This window comes from Culex pipiens, chromosome 2 (assembly GCF_016801865.2).
Source record: "Culex pipiens pallens isolate TS chromosome 2, TS_CPP_V2, whole genome shotgun sequence".
NCBI classification, from domain to species: Eukaryota; Metazoa; Arthropoda; class Insecta; order Diptera; family Culicidae; genus Culex; species Culex pipiens.
In genome coordinates, this window is record NC_068938.1 from 171705456 (window position 1) to 171719453 (window position 13998).

Sequence of the window (13998 nt, forward strand, 5' to 3'; positions counted from 1 at the left end):
TTAAATTCTTAAATTCTTAAATTCTTAAATTCTTAAATTCTTAAATTCTTAAATTCTTAAATTCTTAAATTCTTAAATTCTTAAATTCTTAAATTCTTAAATTCTTAAATTCTTAAATTCTTAAATTCTTAAATTCTTAAATTCTTAAATTCTTAAATTATTAAATTCTTAAATTCTTAAATTCTTAAATTCTTAAATTCTTAAATTCTTAAATTCTTAAATTCTTAAATTCTTAAATTCTTAAATTCTTAAATTCTTAAATTCTTTAATTCTTAAATTCTTAAATTCTTAAATTCTTAAATTCTTAAATTCTTAAATTCTTAAATTCTTAAATTCTTAAATTCTTAAATTCTTAAATTCTTAAATTCTTAAATTCTTAAATTCTTAAATTCTTAAATTCTTAAATTCTTAAATTCTTAAATTCTTAAATTCTTAAATTCTTAAATTCTTAAATTCTTAAATTCTTAAATTCTTAAATTCTTAAATTCTTAAATTCTTAAATTCTTAAATTCTTAAATTCTTAAATTCTTAAATTCTTAAATTCTTAAATTCTTAAATTCTTAAATTCTTAAATTCTTAAATTCTTAAATTCTTAAATTCTTAAATTCTTAAATTCTTAAATTCTTAAATTCTTAAATTCTTAAATTCTTAAATTCTTAAATTCTTAAATTCTTAAATTCTTAAATTCTTAAATTCTTAAATTCTTAAATTCTTAAATTCTTAAATTCTTAAATTCTTAAATTCTTAAATTCTTAAATTCTTAAATTCTTAAATTCTTAAATTCTTAAATTCTTAAATTCTTAAATTCTTAAATTCTTAAATTCTTAAATTCTTAAATTCTTAAATTCTTAAATTCTTAAATTCTTAAATTCTTAAATTCTTAAATTCTTAAATTCTTAAATTCTTAAATTCTTAAATTCTTAAATTCTTAAATTCTTAAATTCTTAAATTCTTAAATTCTTAAATTCTTAAATTCTTAAATTCTTAAATTCTTAAATTCTTAAATTCTTAAATTCTTAAATTCTTAAATTCTTAAATTCTTAAATTCTTAAATTCTTAAATTCTTAAATTCTTAAATTCTTAAATTCTTAAATTCTTAAATTCTTAAATTCTTAAATTCTTAAATTCTTAAATTCTTAAATTCTTAAATTCTTAAATTCCTAAATTCCTAAATTCTTAGATTCTTAAATTCTTAGATTCTTAAATTCTTAAATTCTTAAATTCTTAAATTCTTAAATTCTTAAATTCTGAAATTCTTAAATTCTTAAATTCTTAAATTCTTAAATTCTTAAATTCTTAAATTCTTAAATTCTTAAATTCTTAAATTCTTAAATTCTTAAATTCTTAAATTCTTAAATTCTTAAATTCTTAAATTCTTAAATTCTTAAATTCTTAAATTCTTAAATTCTTAAATTCTTAAATTCTTAAATTCTTAAATTCTTAAATTCTTAAATTCTTAAATTCTTAAATTCTTAAATTCTTAAATTCTTAAATTCTTAAATTCTTAAATTCTTAAATTCTTAAATTCTTAAATTCTTAAATTCTTAAATTCTTAAATTCTTAAATTCTTAAATTCTTAAATTCTTAAATTCTTAAATTCTTAAATTCTTAAATTCTTAAATTCTTAAATTCTTAAATTCTTAAATTCTTAAATTCTTAAATTCTTAAATTCTTAAATTCTTAAATTCTTAAATTCTTAAATTCTTAAATTCTTAAATTCTTAAATTCTTAAATTCTTAAATTCTTAAATTCTTAAATTCTTAAATTCTTAAATTCTTAAATTCTTAAATTCTTAAATTCTTAAATTCTTAAATTCTTAAATTCTTAAATTCTTAAATTCATAAATTCTTAAATTCTTAAATTCATAAATTCTTAAATTCTTAAATTCTTAAATTCTTAAATTCCTAAATTCTTAAATTCTTAAATACTTGAATTCTTAAATTTTAAATTCTGAAATAATGAAATTCTGAATTCTGAAATTCTTAAATTTGTAAATTTGTAAATTCTTGAAAAAAAGTAAATACAGAATTCTTAAATTCTGGACGTTTTACAAAATGAAAAAAAAAAACTGCAGAATTCTAAAATTCTTAAATTCGACCCTTTTTCGTCACCGTTTAAGATTATTAGATTACGGAAAATCTGAAAACTTTTAAGCATTTTTGGAGTCATTTTCTAGGTTTGAGAAATTTTGGCAAGAAAATAATTAAAATGTCGTGCTTCGATTTTTCTGAGTGACACTCTTTGGTGAGGATAATTTAATACGAACTGTATTTTAATTTTCAAATCTCAAGAACTAGGAATGTTTAAATTTCTCAAATTGAATGGTTTTAAATTTAAATTTGATTTAGTTTTTAGATTCAAATTTCTTAAAGTTAATAAAAATTAAATTTCTTCTTGAAATTTTTTACCCGGCATTTTGGTTTTGGCTATTTCCTTTAATTTAATTTATTTTAGCAAAAATAAATTTGTCCATATAATTTTCGGCCTGCGCGGATTGGGTTTCGGAACGGCGCGGATTTGGCGCGAATTTTTTTTTCGACTCGACGTAACAACCCTGTGAACATATAAACATGACGAAATCCAGTCTGCAATCTGCAAATAAATGTAGTTTTTGATAATGATAATGACATTTCAAAAGGGCTCATAACTTTTGTAAACTTTAACTCAAATGACAGTTACATATAAGGTGTGAGAAGGATACACTCTTGTTTACAAAAGTTATTATCCCTTATGAAATGGAAGGCACGATTTGGTGTCAATTCATTTTATACGTAATTTTTAGACACGTATCTTTTCCGTGTAACAAAGTTTGATCTCTTCTTTGTTTGGTCTTAACTAAATAAAATTTAGAAAAAGAAACAAATATTTCCAGAGAATCGCTCACTGCTCAAAGTGGTCGATAAACAATGCAGTGTTATTTATACCAGTCCTTCTTCTTGCTCTCCTTATTTCCAGATCTGCGCAGCTCGACCTGCTCGGTGGACACGGTTTGTCCAAAACCGCAATTGCTGCACGCGCCGCAGAGTCCTTGAGAACCCACCACAGCTGGTCCGGTCCAAAAAATCGACATCCACGCGAAATTCAACCACACACGAGTAGTGACATCGCGCGCGTGTTTGTGACATCCCTATCTCTCTCTCACACACAGAAAAAAAAACTTCCTTCTTTAGTTCTTCCTTCCTTCCTTTTTTTTCTCAGTTGGCAAGTTTCACTTTGTCACACTTTTTTTTTAGTTTTGTTTGGTTTGTTGCTGTTGCTATATCCTTTTTTGTTTTGTGATTGTTTCTGTTTTATTTACTTTTTCGATTCTTCAGTTCTCGACTTTCCAGTTCGATCTTCTTTTCCGAAGTTTCTCGCGCGAGGTTTTCTTATGATTTACTACCGTCGAACGTCGCCGTCGTCACCGTCTCAGCTTGTGTGATAATGCATTGGAACGAAGATTCGCTCAGCCGAAAGCAGCATTCGTTAAGCAGTCAAACCTACGCCAGTGGCCAGCAGCAGCAGCTCGAGACCTCGAACGTCTTTGCCGTTGGGACAGACCAGCAGCAGGAGAGTCTGAGCTTCGTACAGAGTAGCAGTAGTAGTAGCGGTAATTTAGTCGTGTCGAGCAGTAGTAGCTCAACTCAGCCCAGGACATCCCTAGTTTAGGTCGCGGAAATCAAATTTCTGCCCCGTCAGTTTTTTTTTATAGTTCAGTTACTGTTCTTGCAAGGTAGCGTTTAGCGTTTCTCGTAATAACCGTTAAATTTAGGGTAACGTTCGATCTTGTAGATTTTGGTTTGGCGTAGAAGAACTCTCGTTGCAATAAGACATTTGAGTTTGAGATTTCCTAGCCCGTAAGACTTGAAACTTTTTCAAAAAAACAGCCCAAGCTGTGTCACACAAAGTTATACGTTCGACTGTAAGCAAGCAACCTCTCCCATTGATATTTATTTCGTAGCGCAATACTTTATTTATTTCTAACTTTCGGAAACACGCCCACTAAAATACCAAAAACAAAATACAACTGGAAACTTGAGAACTGCTTAACACTTAGTCATTCAATTTAAAAAAAACTTTATCTCGTTTACTTTTCCACACGTTCTTCGTATTTTTTCGGCATTCAGCAAAAAAAAAACTTTATTTATTTCCAAAGATTACAATCCTGCAAACTTGTCCTAGTCCCCACACGACGCTCATAAACTACGTGCAGCAATAACAAAAGAATCGCACTAAGCTCAGTCGAGAGAAAAGAAAAGTGAATCAAGTGCGATCGGAATATCGTCGGCCACCGGTACCAGCCTGTGTGGTGAGAAGGCGCAGAAAGTTTAAAGTTTCGAGAAGGAAGAGTTACTACTGCACGCACCACCACAACTCCCATTCATCCTAGAATTATGCCGCAATAATGCTGTACAAATGGGAGCAACAAAAAGAGCATGTTTTAGCAGAAGGTGAGTTTTCGTTGTTTTTGCATACTGATTTGTGGATTTGTGTTTTATGTGTGTGAGATTCTCTGGCGATAATTGAGCATTTAACTTGACTGATCGGGTCCACCGAATGACATCCTAGCTTGGGTGGCACGTCGGTGAAAAGGTGCCTTCCTAGGATCTTTGGGACTATTTGACCTAGACTATAGGGTTGTCCAAATCTGAGCTTTCTCGGGGCTACCCCCTGAAATCAAAGATTGACCCGTCACTAGGCTAAATTCCAATTTTGAGCTCATTCTGACCTCGGGAACCCCTCCCTCTAATCGCTTGAAGTTTGTATGGGAAAAATTGTGAAAATGTTTGGAGAAAAGCAACTATTTCAGTTTATTATCTGTGGAGGGTGCAATAGTTATCAAATTCTTACCATTTCTCGGATGTAGGACCTTCGTTAATTTTAGAACAACTTTCCCGAAGACACCATATTTTTAAGATTTTGTTGAAAAGCTTATTAGCTTCCGAAAAGGACCATTTTTTTTCTTTTTCTTTTCAAATCGAAATATACAGCAACAAAAAAGGGTTGCCAAATCAACCAATTTTTGGCTAATCTGAATATGTACAAAACATGAATCCGAAATTCTCTGTTTTATTCAAATTTATAAAATACAGTAAACGAATTTTTCGTGGTTGTCACTGTTAGCACCACTTTGATTCATTTGATTTGCTCATCTACGAAAAGTGACAAGCCTTCAAACGTCTTTTTTTTATTTTAATTTTTGTATTTTTTAATCCGGCTGAAACTTTTTTGGTGCTTTGGGTATGCCCAAAAAGGCCATTTTGCATCGATTTGGTGTCTTCGGCAAAGTTGTCGGTATGTATTATTGAATGTTTGTAGGCGTAATATTGAATGTTTGGCCCTTTTGAAATGTTAGTCTTGATATTATTTTTCAAAAAAAATTAGCTAAAAATGGCTATAACTTGAAAACGGTGCACTTTATCAAATTCGATTGCAAATATTTATTGCAAATTCGATTTTAAATAGAAAAATTAAGTTGAATTTTTTTACGACCGATATTTCGATTGAAAAAAAAATCAGTATTGATTCAAAACTTTATAACTCGGTCAAAGATTTTTTGCCCGTTCTGGAAATTTCTGAAAAATTGGCATTTGATGTCCCTTTAAACATATCAGAAAATAAAAAATAGTGTTTTTTGCAAATCAAGTTTTGTGAGAAAAAGTGAAATTAAAAATCGTTGAATTTTGTTTTGCCGTGTATCATTTTTTTCAGTGTAGTCCTTATCCATACCTACAACTTCGCCGAAGAAACCCAATCGATCGACAAATTCCTTCCAAAGATACAGAGACAGACATGGACAGCTGCCAAATTTGTATGGAAAATTATATGGACAAACTAATGATGCAAAATGGCTTCTTTGGGCATACCAAAGCAATAAAAAAGTTTCAGCCGGATTAAAAAAAATAAAAAAATCGAATGACCGAAATCTCAGAGAAGTAGTGAAAACTAATTTTCGCCAGATAATCCCGAAATTGTTTTTTTGTTAGTTTCTTTTCACCGATATTTTGTGCATGGAAGGGGAGTGACAAGTTCTCTTAAGATTTTTTTTTCTTATTGATTGTCAAAAGAAATTCACCTGATGGAGATTCTTCCATCGCTGGTCTCAATATATCCTAACAGTGTTGCCAGATCATCTCATTTTATGAATTATCAGAAAGGTTTTGATGATAATTAATCAAAAAGATCAAAATCGACGTTGTCGTGTTATCTTGTCGCACCCGCCATTTCGAGGTTCCGAGAAAAACGCGTTTCAATGTTTGACCTTAAATAAACAAAAAAAAATAGAGCACACAATGTAAACAATAACAAACACATTTTGTTTGTTTGACCATTGTGTGCGTTGTCCCGAAGTTTGGTTGAATTTGGTTGCCGGGGTCCCGATTTATAGTTAAAAATGTTAACACTAGTCGGGCATGTACGTGTGTCAAACGCGTTCTGACCTGAAATTCTTTTGGCCAGTTGTCGCAATTACAGCAATTTTCAGGGTGTTTCAAGATAGCACGACAAGATTGAAACTTCTATCATATGTGTCGTGATCGGGGACTTTTTTTATAATAAAAACACAGATATTTTGCAATTAACAAACAACACGTCCTATTCCACACAAATGAACCACAAAACTGATTTGACAATCTTCACTCTCTTTCGCCGGCCGCGCGCATCTCGTTGTTTTCTCGCTCGTTGTTCTCTCTCGCAGCTCGCTAGCGCGCTCTCGCACTCAACCCGCAATCTGTCAGCTAACAAGGCAATATTCATGAAGGTGTGCACTTTTTGTTGCGCTCTTAACTCTTATTTATGCATTATATCAATCTTCTAATAAATACTCATTTAATAATTTATTACATATTCAATCCTGCATGTGATGTAATGTTGCAGGATTGCAGGATTGACAATGTAAACTGTGCACAGTTTCTACATCTTCAACATTTTCAACACTTTCAAAAAAATGCGCCTAATTAAATAAAAGTCGTTTTATTAAACGTGTATTTGCCTCTTGTTTTTTGCTTTCTTCGTCGAAATGGAGAAAATCGGAAATAAATTGGGAATTTGGTTCCAAACCTGGAAATCAACCTAGTTGCAAAATTATTTTTTTTTATAATTTTTAAAAAGCTTGGATTTATTTTCTTTTGGAACTTTTTGATTTCTTGAATATTTTTGATTTAAGGCGAACACGTTATAAAATTTTTGAAATTTATGTGTAAATGAAATTTCGTTTTTGAGTGCTATAATTCTCGAAACCATGAAGAGATAGAAATTTTAAATATCAATATTCCGAAAAAAAATATTTTTCATCAAAAAAAATAAAAAAAATATAGCTTTTGAATCGCTGCCATTTCCTGTTCCTCAACTTTCACGAATCGAGAGACATGCTTTCTTTTAGAAGTGATGATTTGGACGAGCTACAAAAACGTCATTCTTTTGCAACATGTGATGGTCTTTCCAGGGTGGCCACTCAAGTCGGGAAAACGTAAAAAAGTAGGGAATCCGTTAAAATCCGCCAATAATCGGGAAAAAGTCGGGAATTTGTCAAAAATTGGGGAAAAGTCGGGAATCATAAGCATACTTGTTTGAAAATTATTGTCTAACTCTTGAATATTTTTTTTAATTTTATACAATTTTCAAATTGAATTATTCTACTCTAGTAACATACTTTAAATTCAAGGTTCCTTTCACAATTTCAATATTTTTGACTTTAATAATCTTATTAATTTTTATTTTAGTTATTACAAATATGTTTAAAGAATTTGTCTCTTCACACATTTTGAATGAAATAAGTGGTTGAAAATTTAATCTTATCAAACTGAATTTTTCTTTTAAAAACTAAATAGTCAAATACTGACAACAAGACAAATCAATATTGATTCAAAAATTCAATTTCAAAATTAAAAAAATTAAAATGAGAACTTTGTAAAACATTTGAATTGAATTCTTGGATATTTTTCTATTTTTTTTAGAATAAAAGCAGTAATCATGTTTTAAGCGTTGTTTGATTTAAAAAAAGATTTTAAATTAAGTTATCTTTAACTTTTTGCAATTTCCAGTTGAAACGAAGTATCCTATACGCTTGCTAATTAATTTTGAAAATAAACATTGTAATTATTAGTTTTGTTAAGCATTCGTTTATTTTTTTAATAATTTGTTGTTAAGTTTTTGTGTGGAATCATTTTTAAAATAAGAAATGGCAATTATTTGAGTTTCTGGAAAAGTCGGGAAAAATTCGGGAATTTGAAATTGGGATTTGAGTGGTCACCTTGTCTTTTCGAAAAAATACTTTCCCAAGCACACGATTGAGTTTTAGGGGTTAAAACTTCGAAAAACTCGTCGAAAATTATCAAAATAATCGCCTCTTCAAAAAAAATTTAAAATTCTGTTTATTCATGAAAATACAAGATTGCATAACATTTAGACGCAATTAAAAAAAATGTTTGATTATCCAAAGATTTGTATGTGACTTCGGATAATCGAATCTTGAACAAAACGTCCCAATCCATGTGAAACCTACTTAGGGATACCGTGGAGAATTTCCCTTATCCCTGTAAAAAGGTGGAGCATCTACACTGTTCGTCTTCCAAATTCCTTTTTTTGGTGTTTTCTGGCGGTGGAGGCGGTATTTAGGAACATTAGAGTTAAAAAAATACAAACTTGTGGTTAAATCCTTTATAACATTTATCTTCTTTTAACATCTGTGTTGCGCATTGTAAAAATTTAAAAACTTTCAAAACATTCGGTATTTTGTGAAAATTTTAGTTGTTTTCGTTTAAAACCTTTATTGCAACTGTTGACTGTTACATATCCAGCTATCCTATAATTCCCAGCAAAATTGCTATTTCCACGGACCTCCTTTCACTCGACTCAGTTTTTGCATACCAGAACCCCACAAACAAATCACCCACAAAGTTCAACGACCCCAGCACTGCTGACCTGCGTTGATCACGCTGGAAGATCCCTACTGCGTCGTCGTCGTCGTTCACACCGCGCCGTCCACCTCTAATGTCATATTAGGTAATCCCCCAAAAACCCCGTGTCGCAACTCCCGAAAGGCAACGTTCCCACCGCAAACTTTCGCGAGTTCATGTTTTGCATGTCGCGCGACTCCCTTCCAGAATAGGTTACTACGCCGACAGCCCAGACTCCGCAAGTATTAGTATTAGAGACTTAGGGTAGGGTAGTATTCGTGCGGTTATTACGGCGTACGGGGAGAGACGGTCGGTCACGGTTCGGTTCTCATTAGCAGATGGAAACAACAACAAAAAAGTGTAGTTATACTACAACCAGTCGCCGCGCCGTACTAACACAGATCTTTGTGTGTCATTAGTAGCGATCGTCGCCGCGAGCTGTTCAAACGTAGATCGATGCTACCTGTGCAAATTTCGTGCCTCGCGGGAGATTAGTCGTAGCAGCCGCAGCAGGTAGTACAAGCTTCGTTACAAGCGTTACATCACGGAAGAATACTGGGATAACTGCGAAGAAGTCCTGTCAACTTCAACGTGAACTTCTGTTTACGAATCTGAACACGGTGTCATTACTCTCTCAAAAGCGATTTCCAAGTCGAAGTCTCAGTTATCACCTCTGAATGCATTGACACCGTTTTCAGATTCGTCAACCTTTGTTTACGATTACGGTGCTAGAATTAACATACCTGCAAGTGACCTGCACTGTGCGACCTTGTGACGTGTATATGTGTATGCAAATAGAGAAGCTGCAGGTCGTGCAGGTGACTCATCGCCTCGGTACAGCTGTCCCAGTCTCTCGCGAACATCTCAACATCCCCTACCATGAGATGTCATCTTCGTCGAGGAGAAAGAAGGAGCTGATAAGGGCCTTAGAAAGGTACCTGACGTATAGCTGATTGCGCATCCTGGTCCAGATCCAGTCAGTCGAGCGAGGTGTCCAACTTCAGTTTCGGTTGCTGAAAGTTTGTAGAATACCCGCTGCCCAGCAGTCCAGAACGCGCGCGCTGTGCACAAACCATCGAAGAAGCTATAAATTCCATATCAAAGTGAATGGACCTTGACGCAGTTCTGTGCCCAAAACTGGTCAAGAATGTGGGAACCTGCAACTCTTCGGCGAAAGGTCGAGGAATTCGGCCGTCGTCGTCCAAGTTTTTGAAACATGACCAGCAGAAGCAGTTTAGTCTGGAAAGCGAACTTTGCTGGAATGTCGGCTGCAGGTCAGCAAAGGAGTTGCCAAAACTTGAACCAAAGGTGAATCAGAGGAAGAAGTTGCGCGTTGTTGTCAACGGTCGATCTCGGAATGCCCACGAAGAAGTCGGCATGGGTCGTGGTGAAACGTTGTGCTGCTATTTTCATTTGCTGCTCGAGATGCTGTCCAAGTTGCACGTCCTGCTGAGGTGCTGTCACTGCTGTGGGGGAGTTGCGGCGACGAGCGGGTATGTTGTGGGGGAAGCGAGAGGGGGGTAGTTCCGGGGACTAAGTGACTGTTATTATTTACGCCAGGTGGCGTGATTAGGTAATATGCAAAACGATGCGGAATAATTTTGTGGGACCTGGTTATTGTTATTATTATTGTTGTGGTTAATGTAGGTAAGAATTAGTCAGAACTGTCGGATACGGTACAGGAATGGACATACCATTTACACATTCTCAATTCTTGGGGAAGCACGATCTAGACGGCCCCAACTAGAATAACGCGCAACTTGAATTTTCAGCAACATAAATTAAAGCTGAGAATGATTTTTCTCTACACTTTGTATGAAGGTTTAGTAGTGGTTCGTCGCTGCTGCATGTTAGTCAAAAATTTCATAGGAAGCGTTCTTTTATTACGTAACGCAATTCCGGGGGAGGTGGGAGTTCATACAACATTTTTAAAATTTGCAAGGAAATTTTAATACGAGGTTGGGGGGGAGTTGGTTCAAAATTCATTTTTCTACGTTACGTAATAAAAGAAAGCTCCCATATAATGTGTAAAATGTGTGTCAAATTTTTTTTCGAGCAATTCCAGTCCAAAACATTTTTATTATTGTCTCTCGATGCCGTTACGTCGTATCAAAAAAGGGTCAAACTTGACGAGCTTTCTGAAAAAAAAACTTTTTTATTAAAATAAACGCTATTTCTAATAGAATTTTTGATGTTAAGTTCAAAAAGTCAAGTTTATTTATTATTTTGATAAAGGAGCCTAAGATGTTGGAAAAAGCCTCACGAAAAAGTTTACAATTTCTCTCCTAAAATATACAAAAAAAAACTTTAATAACCCTAATTTGTTAATGTGTTCTTAAAGTTAAAATTTTCCGTCAGCAATCCTGGAAATCAATTGTTCACATAAATTTCGTAATATTAACCACTGTCCTAAGTCCTATTGTTTTAACGATATAGTGCTTTTTAAAATTAAAATGTTGAAAAAGAGGATTTTTTGTCATTTCTATAGGCCGTTGCAAATATTTTCCAAAGTTTATGTCCCCCTCCCCTTCAAAATCGGTCCGAAAAATCAAGGGGCAAAAAAAAATTTCATGCAATATTTAGCATGTCTGGGATCTATCAAAAATATTTAGATTTTTTTTGGTAAAATTCCGGTGAACTGCAAAGTTTTTTTTTTCGGTGATAAAATAAATTCAGAGTCGAGGGACATAAAAAGATCTTCAAAAAATATTGACAACGGCCTAAGTAAGACTTGATTAGCCTCGAAAATATTTTTACCGAAAAGTTTGTCCAAGTTCCCATTGGTTTTTGGAAGACATACTTTTTGTATTTTTTGTGAGGCTTTCTGCACACAAATTTACACATTTTATTTGAATCACCGTCAAAATTGACTTATAAAAGTTACCATCAAAATATATCATGGAAATAGCGTGAATTTTTATAACAGTGTATTTTTTCAGATAGCTTGTCAAATTTACTACAAGTTTTTATTGGACAACTTTTTACCTTTCTTACAAAAGAAAGGTTTAAGGTTTGCTTTTTGAAAAACGCTTTTTTCAGAAATCTAAAAAAAAATCGTGCACGGTGAGGATTCGTCCCAGGAAAAAATCCTATTACTAAATTGAAGGTTTAGATGCGCTCTTTCGATTGAATTTTGGCCCGAAACCCGGAACTCAAAGTCTGATTTTTGAGAGCTCTTTTTCTGAAATACATGAGCGATGTCTGTATCCGCTCTTAAAAATTTGTGTCTTCCATCACTGGAAAACCGCTCGTAAAACCCACAATTTTTATAAATCAGATCTGTAGCCGTGGGGTCGGAGACGAACATTTTATTTTTCGATTCACAATTTTCGACCAGTAAATGTGGTCAAAGCCATTTTTAGAGGTATTTTTCGGACTATTTTACAGATAACACTATCAAATTAAACGAATTCAGTTTCAAACAAAAAGCCATTCGAAAACATGCGCCATAAACTGCTTGGGCCCAAAATTTTAAGCTTTTCCAAAATGTATTTCCAGAGATATAGCCATTTTAGTGTTTTTCGTCTTATTTTTACCCTATTTTTTCCCATTAAATTTTTGGTTTTATACAGAATCATATACTGAACATCAAATTCGAAGTCCCGGCTCGTTCTCGCTCGAAAGATTGACAAGTCGTCAAGTCGAAGCATAAACGCCAGCACATTTACGCTTGCGCGTTTAACGCTGCGCGTGAAAATGTTCTTTCTGGCTTCTCATAATAGATCGACTAAGTGCAATAGCGATACATATTTTTTAAGTTAATCATAGACTAACAATAAAGACTGAGTACCCTTTATTTTTTTTTCTAATAATTTCAATCCAATATGTTTTTCTTAATTAAATTTAAATATCTTGCGACAAATAATGTACCTCTGAAATTAAAAAAAAACATTGCATTTGAGGTTTAGCCTCAAAAGATTCGAAGCTTTAGGTAAAATTCTCACTGAGTGGTATCATTATGTTTCTGAACATTAATTACACCAATATATTTCTCGGAGTTTCATCATTTTGTAAGAAAGGCTCTATTTCACCTCTGGTGATATTAAATCGGGTTTTTAAACGATGCAACGATGTGATCAAACTCAATCCAATTCAACGAATCATCTTTGCGGTAAACTTTAGGCAGTTTACCTAGCCGCTTTATCGTTTGTGATGTTTCAATGGAAACTAATGCAATGGGGCACTGCAAATGTTAATAATGACAAGAGGATGCTAGGCGTCAAACAACCTAAGGCATTTTCCAGAATAGCCTCGACAGACTGCCTGCGCCAGGATTAGATTATGTTAGATTAAATTTTCAAAACACCAAAATATGAATATAACCAACGCCCCTTCTCAAAAGTCAAAAGTAAAAAAATAACATAATTTTAAAACAATAAGTATCACAAAATGCTATATAAATCACTATCTACAAAAATTAGCAAAATATCAATTAATTTATGAGATTAAAAATCTTAAGCTTGTATGTAATACGTCTTTAAAAAAAGCTTTATTTGATTTAAAATGAATATATAATCGTTATACAATGTATTCTGAAAAGCTTACGATTTATTTTACAAGTTTTTACAACGGAAATTTACATTTCTGTAAATAATTTGTTTTTTTTTGTCTACCGATTTTTTGGGCCGATTTTTAAGGAGGGAGACAAAAACTAAAATTCTAATCAACTGAAAATAATTCGAAACGCATTTTCCGGCTTTTATAATAATATTTGGTACATTTGGACTTGTTTAAACATATTTCGCCCACTAACACAGCCCACACATATTCGATTTGCATGAAACATTGTCCTATTGGGTAATTCTGGTACCTAATCACGAATCAGAAGTCCATTTTTCCATATATCCGGGTAATTCTCCGCCAACTCACACAGCAGTTGCCCCGACCCCTCTTCGATTTGCGTGAAACTTTGTCCTAAGGGGTAACTTTTGTCCCTGATCACGAATCCGAGGTCCGTTTTTTGATATCTCGTGACGGAGGGGCGGTACGACCCCTTCAATTTTTGAACATTCGAAAAAGAGGTGTTTTTCAATAATTTGCAGCCTGAAACGGTGATGAGATAGAAATTTGGTGTCAAAGGGACTTTTATGTAAAATTAGACGCCCGATTTGATGACGTACTC

The 13998-nt window shown here is 32.8% G+C and overlaps 1 protein-coding gene across 5 annotated transcripts in view; it reads left to right on the forward strand.

Moving 5' to 3' along the window:
- The window catches only part of LOC120428243 (serine/threonine-protein kinase WNK2), an 82038-nt gene that overhangs the window by 31013 nt on the left and 37027 nt on the right, over positions 1 to 13998 (forward strand). For 3 of the 5 annotated variants that reach the window (XM_039593223.2, XM_039593224.2, XM_039593225.2), the window contains exon 1: positions 9969 to 10369. In XM_039593223.2, the coding sequence (XP_039449157.1) occupies positions 9984 to 10369 (386 nt within the window). In that variant the 5' untranslated portion in view covers positions 9969 to 9983. Of the gene's footprint in view, positions 1 to 2955; positions 4431 to 9968; positions 10370 to 13998 lie in introns of those variants that run through there. The other 2 variants (XM_052708572.1, XM_039593226.2) reach the window with 2 other exon arrangements.